The 15,468-nt window shown below is 48.1% G+C and overlaps 1 protein-coding gene across 17 annotated transcripts in view; it reads right to left on the bottom strand.

The window, feature by feature from the left end:
- Garnl3 (GTPase activating RANGAP domain-like 3) overlaps window positions 1–15,468 on the bottom strand; it is a 145,635-nt gene that overhangs the window by 27,091 nt on the left and 103,076 nt on the right. For all 17 annotated transcript variants that reach the window (XM_030252276.1, XM_011239223.3, NM_001355201.1 and 14 more), the window contains 6 exons: window positions 12,765–12,873; window positions 10,174–10,219; window positions 9,347–9,453; window positions 5,186–5,301; window positions 3,370–3,474; window positions 1,871–1,945 (listed from right to left, as the gene is read on the bottom strand). In XM_030252276.1, the coding sequence (XP_030108136.1) occupies window positions 1,871–1,945; window positions 3,370–3,474; window positions 5,186–5,301; window positions 9,347–9,453; window positions 10,174–10,219; window positions 12,765–12,873 (558 nt within the window). The remainder of the gene's footprint in view (window positions 1–1,870; window positions 1,946–3,369; window positions 3,475–5,185; window positions 5,302–9,346; window positions 9,454–10,173; window positions 10,220–12,764; window positions 12,874–15,468) is intronic.

Below are 15,468 nucleotides of genomic sequence, written 5' to 3' on the forward strand. Positions count from 1 at the left end.
AGAGGCCAGAAGAGGGCATCAGATCCCCTGGGACTTTTGTGCAAACAGTTGTTAACTATCATGTTCGTGCTGGGAATGGAATCCAGGTCCTCTGGATGTGCAAACATCAACTGAGTTGTAATAGCAAAGTGTCCCTGTCAGGAGGCAGAAGGGCTCTTCACCTGGAATATCCAAGGTCCTCTGGAACAGAGCTTATGCAAAGGTAGGCCATGGGGGTCTCTGCTTTCAAACTGATTCCAACAATGAAAGCAGTTTTTTTCCCCCTTGAGCACCATGAACAAGTGTTTGTGAATAGACTTTGCTTGGAATATGTGTCTAAGAACTTAAAAATGTTGTCAGAATTAGCACCATTTATAAAGTGCTTAGGAACCTGCAAATTACTACCATGCACACAAAGGGTGGAGTGGAGACCTCTTGCACTTTTGGGAAAGGGTGCCTGTCTCATTTGGTCAGACAGAACTTTTATGTTTTCAGGGCCAATTGCATTAAAATCTAAAAACTGCATTAATTAATTGTGCGTGTGTACAGCACTGTGTGCCTGTGGAGGTCAGAGGACAACTTAGCATTTTTCTTCTTCTACGATGTGGGTCACAGGATTGAACTCAGGTGCTCAGGTGCAGTGGCAAGTGCCCTTGACCACTGAACATCTCCCTGGCTCTCAGTTGCATCAAAAAGCAAACATGTGGGTATTGGGAGAGGCCAGAAGAGGATCCCTTGGAGCTGGAGTTACAGGTGGATGTGAACCACCTGGTGTGGGTACTGGCACCTGGACTTAGGTCCACTGCAAGAGCTCTAAATGCTTTTCCAGTCCCTGGACTGTTCTTGATGATCACCTATCCTACCCTACCCTGCTTTCAAAAGTAAAAATAGGAAGTAGATAGGCTGTAGGACTTCCTGTTTGGCTATGTGGTTATATGTTATGTAATGGTTTCTCACCTGAGCACCTCTAAGCATCAAGCTCTAAGCAACTTGTTGGTTAACTTTGCCAAGTAGACATAACCCAGTATTACTTGGGAAGAGGGTCGAGTCACAGTGATGAGTTGTCTACACTGGGCTCACCTGTGGGTGTATCTTTCAGGGACTGTCTTAATTGATGTGGAAAGTCTTGGTTCACTGAGGTAGTATTCTGGACTATCCAACAATGGAGAAATCAAGCAAGCAAGGAAGCAAGCAAGGAAGCCTGCATGCATTTATTCTTTCTGTTCTTTATTGTGGGTGTGATGGCAACTCCTGTCACTGTGACTTCTCTAAGGTGATGCACTAACCTAGAATTGTGAGCTAAAATAACACCCCCCTCCATTGTTTCTTGCCAGGATCATTTATTTCAGCCACGGAAATGAATCCAGAACAGTGGCCTTTCAAGCTGCCTTCCAGCCCACTGGATTAGAGCAGTCAGTGGCTCTCAACCTTCCCAATGCTGTGGCCCTTTAACACAGTGCCTCATGCTGTGGTGACCCCCAACCATAAAATTATTTTGTTGCTACTTTATAACTGTAATGTTGCTACTGTTATGAATCATAATGTAAGTATCTGATATGGGACCCCCCCCCCAAGGGGTCACGCCCCACAGGTTGAGAGCTGCTGGGTTAGAGGCTGCCATTGACTTGGGCATACTCTGAGAGTCACTGCTCTAGTCTTGCTGTTTGTACTGGGTTGAGGTCAGGGGACATGAATATACATGAGGCTTGAGGAGCGCAGTGGCAGCATCCTGGCTGAGCATCCTGGCCTACTGCTTGCCATCTGTGCGCACACATGCTATGTGGTCTGGGCTCCCGAGGCCTCTGAAGGAGACATCCTCCCGCCCCAACTGTTTCATAACTTCACTGAGCACAGATGACATTCCCAGCTCACAGAAGAGCCAAGCACTTACCTCTTTTTTACACATCCCTGATGCTGCCAAGCTTGATGGGGCGTCCCCTCTCACAATGGACTTGAGCTTCAGGGCCTGATGAACAGAGATATCCCTTAAGGTTTGGGATCAGGCAGTGAAAGGTCAGCAGGTGAACAATTAAGGCTTGAGAAAAAGCAATGAGTCGAGAGTAATTTGGGGTTAAAGTTGAGGGTCTTCTAAGGAGATGGCTAAGCCCCAAGTCATAGGGCTATGGCCCAAAATACACCTACTGTTTCTGGTGTGAAAATCAGTTCTATTAGTCCTGTAATTTCTAAACCAAGACTGTTAAAAATACAGACTCCTAGGTCCTTCCCAATCTTGATGGCTCAAGAGTCCCTGAAAGGAGGGGCCATAGAGCTTTAAGATTTTTTTTTAAAAATATGCTCGCTTACTTATTTTGTGTGTGCATGTATCTATGTGTGCGTGTGTGTGTGTATGTATGCCATGGTACAAGCATGATCAAAGGACAACTTGTAACAGTTATATGCAGGGCAGAGGATAACTTGTATAAGTTATATGAAGGACAGAGGGCAACTTACAGGATTCAGGTCTCGCCTCTACCATGTGAGTCCTGGAGACTGGATTTAGGTTGTCGGGCTTGGTGGAAGCCCCCTTACCTGCTACTGTGCTAGGCCATGGAGGGTTTTAGTGTTAAATTTGGTGAGTCTCAAAATAGCTTCCACCTCTTCAGAGAATTTCTACTAGGCAGGCTAGAGGTCTTAGCTCCTTTGCCAGGTGTGATCTGGACAGCAGGAGCTGTCCCCCTGCAGTAGAGCACTATTCTTTTGCAAAGGGAACCAAATCTACATGGCTGTCAAAAGCTCATTTGTCTGTCCACCACAGTTTTGACTGAAATCCTGGAGCCTGCAGGTAGGCAGTCTTTTTGTCAGCTCTACACTAGCTGGGGTCATGTGGGAAGAGAGAACCTCAACTGAAAAAAATGCCTCCTTCAGATTGGCTTGTGGGCAATTTTTTTGATTAACAATTGACGTGGGCGCTCACACTGAGAGGTGCCACACCAAGGGATGTGTGTAAGAAAGCAGAGTGAGCAAGCCATGGAGAGTGAAGCGGTAAGTAGTGCCCCCCATGGCCTCTGCTTCAGTTCCCGGCTCCAGGTTCCTGCCTGAGCTCCTGCGCTGACTTCCTTCGGTGATGGACTGTAAGCTCTAAGAGGAAGTGAAGCCTCTTCTCCCCAGGTCACCTTTGGACATGGTGTTTATCCACAGCAGAAGAATGGCCAGCAGGATAGCAAGGAAAACACAGCCTCAGCCGGCACTAGCGGCTCACGCCTTTAATCCCAACACTCAGGAGGCAGAGGCCAGCCTGGTCTACAGAGTGAGCTCCAGGACAGCCAGGGCTACAGAGAAACCCTGTCTCGAAAAAAACTAAAAAAGAAGGAAAAGTATGGTGGTGGAGTGTCTGGTTTGGAGGGACTTGGGACCAACCACACTTCTCAGGGGCTGTGGAGTCAAACGTACCTGCCCTATTCTCACAAACTCGGCCTGCCGGGCCTCCTCTTTTTTCCGTGCTGACTTGGGTGACTCCGGTAAAACATCACTAAAAGATCGCCGATTGAGCATATTCTGAAAAAGGAAACAAGGTTGGGATTCCTCAGACTGTTGTCAAGTCTCATCTTTTGGTGTCTACACACACACACACACACACACACACACACACACACACACCCCTCTGTCTAAAGAGTACTATTTCTATCCCCAGGTTTCATTCAGTACTATGGCAGACACAGGAATAGAGTCTAGACAAGTACAGCCAGCACTGTGTAAAGACTGAGAACACAGCCTTTAGACCAAAGCAAACACAGCTTCTTTTACTAGCCACCCATTCCACAGCTCCAGGCCACCCATTGCACAGCTCCAGGATTCCAGTTCCACAGAGTGGCCCCCCAGGAACCCACCACATTCCACTCCATGGGAATGGTACCACTGGGACTGTGTGGCCCTGGGGCCCTAGTGTTAACTTCTGAGTCTCTATGTGGCTGATTCCTGCTCTCCAGGAGTGTGGTAGGGATGGATTAGTGAGGTAGTACACAGAGGGTACTTGGCACTTGGTCTTTCCCTCTAGAGCATTCATCAAGCCCTGGCTGAGTGCTCACTACTCCACCAGACTTGGCAGACCTGGCCTTTGACGTTGTGGGCCACAAAGCCTGATAAGATTAGCACATTTGCTGTGGCCAGGGACAGAAAGGGAAGTGTAGAAAGTAGGCTAGATGACTCAATAGGGGACTTGCTTCAACTATGGGTAACAATACTTTAGCTCAGGCCCGAGGACATGAGGATTCATTATGGTGGCCTCTCTGAAGCCTCCCTGATCTGCTAAGATTTGCTGTGGGGTCCTGGGGCTAGCCTGGTCATTCCCTGGGAATTTTTAGAGTTTACCAACTAGACCAAGAGTCAAGTGATGCTATAAAAGGTGTCATGTGCAGAGAGAAGGGCCAGTATGTTCTAGTTCATTTTCATAGCCTATCTCCCTAGGTGAGTGACTGACACCTCTCATTTACATACATCATCAGAAGTTAATTACTTTTACTTGACTTTATGAATGAATGATCAAATTTTAAGAGCATTATTCACTTGTTAAATAGGAAAACTTTAAAAATTAAATTACGTGTGTGTGTGTGTGTGTGTGTGTGTGTGTGTGTGCATATATGCCATGGCATTTATATAGAGGTTAGAAGACAACTTGTGGGATTGACTCTTCCTTTTGCTATGTGGGTGCTGGGAGAAAACACAAGTTGAAGACCTCCTAAGATAGTACAAGTAGTATAGATGCTGGAGGTGACAAGAGAAGGTAGATGGAGTCTTATCAGGGAACACAATGCTCTGGGCCTACAAAATATCCAGCATGAGGTGGCTTTCCATCAGTGGAGACAACTGTTTCAGTGCCTGATTACAGAGCCAGATAGAAAACCTCTAGAAAACCAGGAAGGCACCTGGCCTCTCTTCTCTCTTCACAATCAGTATTTCTGCCAGGTCATCTGCTCTATGGCGCCAGCACCAAGGACAGCACCGCAAGCACCAAGGACAGCACCAGGAGCACGCAGCTTTGGCTTCCAGGATGCTGACCTACACTCTGCCCATCTCTATCCCAATTTCAAAGGCTACTGCTTTGTAGGGACCACGTTGTTCTCTCTCACAGACACTCAACGACCTCCCTTTATGGGGAATGCCAGCTGTGGTCGCTTCAGGGCAGTCTAGGCAGCAAGTACCATGGGCTCATGGCTCATGGCCGAGACTGTGCTCTCCAGAACCCCCACAGGAAAGGAAACCCAGGTACCTTATGCAAATCCGGCATCAAATCCTGGTATAAGGAGCGGATCAACATGTCCAGAGTACGCCGGCGTTTCTGGGCAAAAGTTGGGGTTTCCAAAGTGGCTTTTTCACCGTTAATTACTAAAACAAGTGAAAAGAGGCACATTACCGTCATTAATAGCTATTGAAGAGTGCTCTTTGCCAGCAGAGTCTGCACAGTGTATGCCACCAGCCATTATGATACTAGCATTATGGTTGGGATATGGAGTGTCTCCCAACACGTCAAGGGCATGGACCCAGCTGGTCGATCCAATCACTCAGAGTTATCGTAGGCCATGAAGGCTCTAGTCTCATCAGTGGCCAGGCTCCTGGTGGGATAATACTTTGATTACTGGTGAGCAGTGGAGACACATGGAAGTGGGGTCTAGTTGAGGAAGCAGGCCACAGAGTAGTGCCTTTGAAGGACAGATTCCCGCCCCCCCCTACATGTCTCTTGCTCTCCCTGTTTCCTGGCTACCATGAGGTGAGAAGTCTCCCTCCATCATGCCTGTGGCCACCATACTCTGCCTTACCTTAAGCTCTTAGTGACAGACCCATGTGATGACTGAAGGCTCCAAAAGCTCGTATTCTCAGGTACTTTGCCACAGTGATGAAAACTGACTAAAGGAATTGCCAGCATGTCATTGATCTAACCTCCTTTCATGGGAGAGTGCTTCCAGTTTAAATTCTGAAGTACGGATTTATATGACTGTAGGCATGTTTACCTCCCTGTTCTTGTGGCACAGTAAGCTTCCAGAGCAGAGAACAGATCTAATCTTTTATTTCCCTCGAGACAGGGTTTCTCTGTGTAGTCCTGGCTGTTCTAGAATTCACTCTGTAGACCAGGCTGGCCTCAAATTCAGAGACCTGCCTGCCTGCCTCTGCCTCCCAAATGCTGGGTTTCAAGGTGTACATCACCACTCCCTGTAGCTGTGGAGTCTTTGAGTATTTTTGTTCTACCTTTCTGGGGCTTCAGTTTCTACCCTACACAATGGGTACGATCTTATTTTTACAGAGGGGTGCTGTTATTCAAGTGAGATAATGCACACACACAGTACAGTGCTAGGCACATTGAACTGGGTAAGTAGTCACCTTAGTTGTCTCATACAGAGGGCCAGTGAGGTCTGTTAACAGACTGAAAAGCAGAACTTGTTGGGAACAAGGCATTCCCTAGATACATTCTGTGTGCTGGGGCCAAGCTGGGCTTGTATATTACACGGGGTCTCTTAGGGGTTTTTGAAGTGTGCGTGCCAAGTTGTTTTCTTTTTCTTTCTTAAAGGTTTTCGCTGGGCAGTGGTGGCACATGCTCTTAATCCCAGCACTTGGGAGGCAGAGGGCAGAGGCAGGTGGACTTCTGAGTTCGAGGCCAGCCTGGTCTACAAAGTGAGTTCCAGGACAGCCAGGGCTACACAGAGAAACCCTGTCTCGAAAAAACAAACAAACAAACAAACAAACAAACAAAAAAACAAACAAAAAAAGATTTTCCCCATTTGTATCTCAGAAAAAACTTTCTTCCTTTCCTTTCCTTTCCTTTCCTTTCCTTTCCTTTCCTTTCCTTTCCTTTCCTTTCCTTTCCTTTCCTTTCCTTTTCTAGACAGGTTCTCACAAATTTCCACTTGCTTCTGACTTGCCTGACCCCAAAACTACATTTTAAGTAACTAATTTTGACAGAAGGGAAAGACCTGAGGGTTTTTTTTTTTTTTTTTGAACCATTTAGAGATATTTTGGATCTTTCAACCTAGCTGGCTTCCTCTATTCTGTTAAACCCACTGTGGAATTCAAACAGCCTTCTAGTCTCGGGCTTCTATTGTGTTGTTGCCTGTGCAGCCTACACACACACACACATACATATATATATATATTGGTTTTTAGGGGCAGGGTTTCTTTGTGTGGTCCTGGCTGTCCTGGAACTCACTTTGTAGACCAGGCTGGCCTCAAACTCAGAAATCCGCCTACCTCTGCCTCTCGAGTGCTGGGATTAAAGGCGTGCACCACCACGCCCAGCTTCCTAGATAATTTTTAAAGTCAGTATTTCACAATGTAGCCTGGCTGATTTCAAACTCAAGAGATCCTTCAGCTTACTAGGAATAAAAGCACTGTTATTCTTCCCAGCCAAGATATATTTAAAGCTTTACCATCAGGTCAACTGAATCCAATTCCATTTCTCCCTAGGATGCTGAGGATGTGCCACTCCTAGGCCTGCTTTTGCTATTCCATCTTGATGTATGGATTCCACTTGCAAGTGGGTCCCCAATGTTGTCCTCTAAATACTCTGGGGTCAAAGCACTACAGGCCCTGGGGTCCCAGCTGTGCTATCACTTGGTATAGACAAGAACACTTGTCTACTGGGCCTGGCTCCTTCACTCCTTTGGAGGCAACGACTGCTCCCTGTTTGTTCCTTGCTTCCTACTTGATGCCCTGGGCTTGAATCACATGAAAATTTCTAGGTCTGGATGTTTTGAAAATGCAGAAAGGAACAGAATCATCACCTTTGTCAAGTGGTTTGCAGTCTGCTGCTTCTTGTGCTGGGGGCAGAGCTTTCCCCCTAGACCTTGCTGTGGCCCAAAGCTGGGAGCTAATGATGTGGGGGGCACCCAGCTACACGGCCTTAATGGCTTCGTCCCCAGGAGAAAGTTGCAAAGCATGTGGAGACCTCTGCAGGGGCTCCCAGAGGGACGAGCACTGTCAGCCATCTTGGCTGAGAGTAGGATGTATCTGGTGACCGGAATTAAGTAACATTTTATCCCTTCAAGTGCCACTGAGATGGGCAGATAAGATACGGAGGCTGGAGAGAGGGCTCAGGGGCTCAGAAGCACTTGCTGCTAGTGGCCCAAGCATTTAATCCCAGCACAAAAGTGGCAGAAGCAGGCAGATCTATGAGTTCAAGGCCAGCCTTGTTTATATAGTAAATTCAAGCTAGCCAGGGCTACATAATGAGACTTTGACTAAAAAACAAAACAAAACAACAAAACAAAACAAAACAACAAAACACCCCACTTCCTGCTCTAGTAGAGGATCTGGGCTTTATCCTCAGTCCCACATTGGGCAGCTCATAACCTCATTTCCAGGGGAAGAATCCAGTGCCTTCTCTCCTGGCCTCCATGGGCACCCACATACACAAGCACATACACACACTCAAGCATACACATATAACGTTAATCTTTACAAGAGAATACAAAGAAAGGACAATATGTCATCCAGCACCTGCCTGGCCTGCAGCATTAGTTTTGGCCAATTCTGAAGGCAATTGAAGACTAGAAGCCGAGTAGCGTGTACTGATGTGGGATTCTGTGACGTTCTGGGCTCAACTGATGCCACCTTGGGGCCAGGTAACCAAGATGGATTCAATGAGAGGACAGGAGCTTCCCCAAATTCTCTCAAACTACATGGTAACAGTGACAGAATTAGGCAGTGTGTGTGTGGGTATGAGGGGCAGGTGGATGCAAAGCAGCTGCAGCCCCTGCTGTGTCTGGCAGGAGACTGGAGCTGGCTGCAGAGGGCACAGACTGGGTGGCACTGCCAGAGCTCCAGGGCTGACAGACTAGACTTCTATGAAGAGTCTGCAGTGGATGAAGCCAAGTGACTTGATGCTGATCAGTAGGTCCTGATGGCCCAGGCACGCTCTGGGTGTGGCCCATGTCTGTCAGACAGGAGAGCTCAGAGGCAGGCCCTGGGAGGTAGCAGTGAGCTGAGGTGCATGCGCACTGGCTCTCCAGCTCTTGTGGCCCAGGGTGGGAAGGTTCTCTTCACTCCATGCACAACCCATCTGCCTGCACACTCGTACAGCCCAGCAGCTCTCTGTTCCTAAGTGTGAATCATAACCATAGCTTCCTACCCCTTCACAAAGACACACATATATAATGATGGAGACTCAGAATGATGGTATCAGAACCCCAGGGCACACAGGCTGACCAGAGGCCTGTGGCACCGGCGTGGTGAAGCGATAAGTTGCAAAGCCTTGGGCAGGATGTGAGGAGCAGATGAGAACCCAGAAGAAAGCCTACCCAATGTTACCAGAAACTAAACATGGGTAATGGATGAATCGAATGTGAATGGTCTAACAACACTTCCCTATGCAGTGGCCTGGGAGAGTATAGAGAACAAATTCTTGTAACAACCAACAGCACATTTCAAAATGACAACTTACATTTCACAAGCAAAAAGTCCCTGAATTCCTGGTGGTCAGTAAACACCGGAGGGGATGGCAAGGGTGGGCCAAAAAGTGGCACACTTTCTTCTGAAAATATTTTCAGCCTATGTTGAGAACATTCCAGAGTTAGTCAGCTCTCTTCTTCAAAGGTCAGTAACAGTTTTGCAAGTCAATATGTTCAGAGACCTATGTAATACGTGAGGAAGATTCACTCCAGAGGAGCCTGTGTCACCTCTGAGCGCTCTCTCCTAGGAAAGCAGCCGTGCCTTAGGGTCTAACCCACCAGCCTGTGGACAGACTGAAAACCAGTAGTGAACGGCTGCTGCATACCAGGCAGGGTGCTCTGGATTTCACGGCTTGCTGAGCAGGCCAGAGGTGACTGTTCTTACTCTACACTAGGCTCAAGGTGCCCGGGGACAGACATGCTTCACAAATCCTCAAAGTCAGTAAGTGACTGAGCTGAGGTGTGACCTCTCTACTCCTAAGTGGTGGAACTTGACAGTACTTTCACAGGACCCTTCTAATAAATTCATTCTGAGAAACAGAAGGACAGCAGGCAAGGGGCACTCTGACCAAGGTCAGACAGACAACTTCTCCTGTAAAGTACAAACACCAAACTAACCCTGAACCCTGGGCCTACTGTGCATAGCAATACTACATGGAGCAAAATCTTTCCCTGAAGAGAGAGACAGAATATTCTAGAAGGTGAGATTGCACCTAATGAACCCCAGAAGCAAGCACATCAGGGTCGTTTGAGGGCCAATACCGACTGGTGACACAAATTTTAGAATTAGAGCAAGAAGAGAGACAAGGTCTTTACCTACCTGTAATTGTCATTTTGCTGGTCATACCTCACTAAGGCAAAAATATCTGTGGGGACAGTCAAGGCAACTCATCAATACCCTTGATGTTCACACTGGAGAGCTGGATCTGAGAACCCTGCCTGCAGAAGTGTTCTTGAGCAGGCCTCCCTGTGGCTAGGTACCTACTGCTCTGAAGTTGGGACAAAACTCCACCCCTTTACAAGGGACACACACACACAGGGGAGCCCTGTGCCTAGTGTTAGCATCTGTGTGGTCTTATACTGGGAAAAGGTTAGGTGAAGCCTCCACAGCTGTCATGGGAGTGTATAAGGAAATCCATGAAACAGTCAAGCAGCCAGGGAACCAGAGCAGCAGCTCCTGGCGCCGGCTACTCATCTATTCCACCACACGGGGAAACAATGGAAATGTTTCTGCTGTACACTTTCCCTCTCCTCCTGCCTCTGGCAGACAAAACAGACCGAGCCAGTGTAGCCGCTGGCAGCTGCTGAGCAGAGGCGCCTGTGCTTGGGATGAAGCTCAACGAGCGGCTCGGGCTGTGGGTCAGTGGCAGAGCACTTTCGGGACTTGTGGGAGACCTGGCTTCCACCAGCGTTTAAGAAAAAAGGACAAATGATATGCTATGGGGCTTCAATCTCAATACAACTCTTTAAAAATAAATCAAAGAGCACAACTGCCGCACCCAATAGTGCTCCTCTGGCCTGCTCTCACATCTCACCTCCAGCCCTGCTGCTGCCTGGGGCTGAAGGCAGCAACACTCGGGTGCAGCCACTCCTGTACTCTGCGGGATGAGGTCACACCGACCACCTGCATATGTGCTCAGGCCAGTGTGCAGAATGTCTAATAGGGAGCACCCTAAAGTGTCTCTAGCTATCTAGCTACCTTGTCTTCTGGGCTTCACTCAGAGAAGCCTTCTGTCACCAGGAAAAGGGGAATATTAGTGCCACAGCCCAATAAATGGGGGACATTATGCTGTAAGTAGGAGGAGCCAAGGAGGGTGTGTCTTCACCTTAATTATAACCCCTACCCTTGTGGGAGAAATTTGGCCATTTCAACTTTTAAAAACCTCCTTGTGAGCTCTGTTGTCTGACTTGAGACAAGTCAGTTTTATTGGCAGGCACCTGATGCGCAGTGGTCTGTCCCCCGGTGTTTTTCCCGGGGTCTCTGGGAACAGGAGTAATGAGACTCAACTTCATTCTGAGAATGCCCACTAGATGTCCTTTCCTTACTGTGGCCAACCTTCTGAGCCGCTGCCTTGAGATTGGCTCTCCTGGCCTGTAACCATGGTAAGTGGGCCGTGACTGAGGTCTGGCAGATAGGACGAACACATGCCCTGGGGTTGTCTGGCTGAGCAATGTTGAGAGGGCCAGCCCCACCACGGGCATCTACAGACAGTGAGCTGGGCAGGGTTAGGCGATGTGCGTAACATTGTTAATGTTACCATGCCGCAGCATACTTCAACTTAGCAGGTAGTATCAGGCTTAGAATAATTTCTCACAGTGAACTCCTGCCTCAGCCTCTCGGGTGCTGTAATTACAGGTGTCAGTCTGCATGCCCAGATACACACACACACACACACACACACACACACACACACAGGCCCAGGCCTTCAGTGTGTTGGAACTACAGGCATGCGGCAACAGATTTTATAGTTGACGTCACTTCCCAGAGGGGTCACTACTTATCCTTCACAATTGTTCATTACCAGTTCATAATAGGAAGCTTGCCTCACTTCACAGACTTCCTGAGGAAAGAGGAGGCATTCTGAAAGTCAATGTGGGTGTGGTCGCATGCTCCTGTAACCCTAGCACCCAGAGGTCTGAGGCAGCAGGCCGGAAGTGAGCTGGGAAACACTGTCTTCTGACCTGCAAACTCACAGCCAGTGCCTACCTGTACTGGCCTAGGCCCATCAACATCCCACTGTGGATGGGGAGGGGCTCCTGAGGCCCTGCCCCTCCCTGAAGAGCTATAGGCAGTTAATGGCTGCTGGGGTACAAAGAGCCATTTTCGGGCTGGAGAGATGGCTCAGTGGATGACTGCTCTTCCAGAGGTCCTAAGTTCATTTCCCAGCAACCACATGGTGGCTCACAGCCATCTGTAATGGGATCTGATGCCCTCTTCTGGTGTGTCTGAATACAGCTTCAGTGAACTCACATACATAAATAATTTAAAAAAAAGTCATTTTCTCAGTGGTGTAGCTACTGATGAGCTGCTCTCACTCAAATAAATGACCATCTGCGTAGGCTTTAACTGCATCCCTGGTTAGACACAGGTGGGACACACCCAGGTGAGAAAGCAGAGGGGCCTTGTTAGGAAGAAGGGGTGGTCAGAAGAGGGGAAGGATGGGAGGGTAGTGGAGGGTGTGGTGAAGGGATCTTGTGTGTGTATAAATTGAGAAACACAATGAAACAGTCCCCGAGGACTCCTCCCCGCTGCCTCAGAGGCGGGCAAGAAAGAAACACGCAGCACTTGGGCACACTGCCCGGTGGCGGGTGTCAGACTAGCCGCTCAGGTGGGTGTCACGCTGCCTATTACATGTCCTGGGAGGCCCCAGGAGGCTGGTGGGCAGGAGCATTTATGAAGACCCAGGATACGTGTAAAATGGGAGCGGATCATGGAAGGCTTAAAGGCGGGAGAGGACTCCTCTCCTTCCTGGAACACGATGGTGACAATATCGTTTCCAATGTGGCGCTTCCTTTCCACCTGTGAGGAGGAGAAATGACATGGTGAGAAGAGCTGCTCTGACAAGGGTCACTCAGTTAAGACACTGTAGCAAACCACCACAGCCACTGCACAGCCGGACGTCATGTGGCCTTGACAAGCCACCGGGCTCCTCTCCCAGTGCAAACCTCCTCACCAGCTTGAAGGACAACGTTCCCTCCACCCGTTGCTTCCTTATACCCTGACCTGTTCTGGGACCCATAGGAGCTCAGGAAGCAGTCACGAGGGTGTCTGAGGGAGAGACATGCACATGGGCTTCAAACAGTCTACCCCAGTGCTCCTCCACTGACCTACACCTCTGACTCTCCTCTGCTCATTTGAATGTTCATACTTAGTGCCAAGATGGCTCTATCTAATTTGACCCTAGTTGTCTTTCCAAAATGAGTTCCTAGATATGCGGTTGACACTTTTTTTTTGTATAAAAGGCCAGACAGCTTCAGAGACAGAGACTGTGTGGACTCTTTATACCTACATGGTCCCTAAAGCAGGAAAGCTACCACAAAGAATGTGTGAGCAGTGAGCGGGTGTGGTGTATGCCAGTAACACTGCACCCAGCAGGACAGAACAGGCCACTTTGCTAGCTCCATACAAGACCATCTATCTGGTCAAACTGAGTAACTGCTGCTACCCTGGATCCCTGAGTCCCTTGTGTTGGGCCGTGGAGGACTGAGGATGCTGCTGTTCTCAGCTGCTGGTGACTGCAGTGGATGAGAACCTCCATGAGACAGCAGAAGACTTCTCTGCTGAGTCATCAACACATAAAGCCTTAAGAAACCAAGTAATTATCTTTTTTTTTTTTTTTTTTTTTTTGGTTTTTCGAGACAGGGTTTCTCTGTGTAGCCCTGGCTGTCCTGGAACTCACTTTGTAGACCAGGCTGGCCTCAAACTTAGAAATCCACCTGCCTCTGCCTCATGAGTGCTGGAATTAAAGGCGTGTGCCACCACATCCGGCTCCCAACTAATTATCTTAACTGGTAGATTCTGGAGTGGTTTGTGGCATAGCAATAAATACGCAAAGCATGGTCTGTACTTGCCAACTTATCTTGTCTAGCCTTGTATGGCCAAGCATCTCACACGTAGTTATCTGTCTAAGCTTAGGCAAATGGCACCTTCTCCAGGAAGGCCTCCTTGATTTTTATTAGCTGTCATGTTCTTTCTCTCTCAGCAGCCACGGAAGTTTTGTGATTCCATTAAATTTTAAGTGTGTGTGTGTGTGAGTGTGTGAGTGTGTGTGTGTGTCTACCAAAGCCAGAAGAGGACACCAGATTCCCTGGAGCTAGAGGCATTTTGTGAGCTGTCCAGTGTGGGTGCTGGGAACCAAACTCTGGTCATCTGGAAGAGTAGCAGTTGCTTGTCACTGCTGAGCCATCTCCAGCCCCTGATGTCATTCTTATGTGGATTAGTCCTCTATGTGTGGAACTGGCTCTTGGCTATGCTTCCTGTCTGTATCATATTCTGTATCATAAATTCCTGGAGAGTCGGTCCCCGCCTGAGTCATAGCGTATATTCCCATTTACCAATAAGGAAGCTAAGGTGTAGAGAACAGCTGAGTGCAAGTCAGCTCAAATGATTTCTTGTAACACTGAAAGAACAGGCAACAGAAGAAAGAGAAAGTGAGAGCACACCACAACTGAGAGCCTCTAAGGACAAGGGATACTGTCAGGAGAGGGAGAGGCGTGGCAGGATCCAGAATACATAAAGAATTCCTACTGCTCAATAGTGAACGTGACTCAAACAAACAGGAAGACTGTAAGTGGATACTTCTCCAGAGACGACATGTCGACTGTAATAACCACAGGAGAAGACACCCAAGTTCACTAGTTACCAGAGACGTGCAAGCCAAGACAAGCAGCCATGCAAACCAGTAGGATAACGGTATAAAATAACACATCCGTGGCTGGAGTGAGGAAGAGCAGCCTCTCTGTGCACTACTGACGGGAATGTGACATGGTGTGGCCCCTCTGGAAATGATGTGGTTCCTCAAAGGGTTAGATGTAGATTAATCAGCCCAGAGAAATGGCTCAGTGACTAAGAGGACTTACTGAGGTTGCAGCACTCACGTCAGGCAGCTCATGACTGCCTGTAGCTTCAGTTCCAGGGGATCTCATGCCTTCTTCTTGCCTCTGAGGGTACTGCATACATGTAGTGCACAAAGACATGCAGGCAAATACCCATACACATGAAACAGTTAGAAAGTAATGAAGCACTCGAGCACTCTGGAGGTGGGCAGGAGGATCGGGAGTTCAAGGCCAGTCTGAGTTACTTGAGGTGGTGTCTTCAAAAACAAAAACAACAACAGGGATGGAGAGAAGATATCTCAGAGGTTGAGTGGGCATTCTGCTGTTACAGAAGAGCCAAGTTTGGTTCCCAGCACCAACATTTGTGGCTTATAAAAACCTGTATTTCTATCTCCAGGGGATCTGATGCTCTCTTCTGGCCTCTCTGTAATACACTCATATGCATACACACATAATTAAAAACAAACAAACAAACAAACAAACAAACAAACAAACAGAATCAGCTATACACTACAATGCAAACCCTTGAAAATAAGCAAACCACTAGATGTCAGTTTCT

Source organism: Mus musculus, chromosome 2 (assembly GCF_000001635.26).
Source record: "Mus musculus strain C57BL/6J chromosome 2, GRCm38.p6 C57BL/6J".
In the NCBI taxonomy this organism is placed as follows: domain Eukaryota; kingdom Metazoa; phylum Chordata; class Mammalia; order Rodentia; family Muridae; genus Mus; species Mus musculus.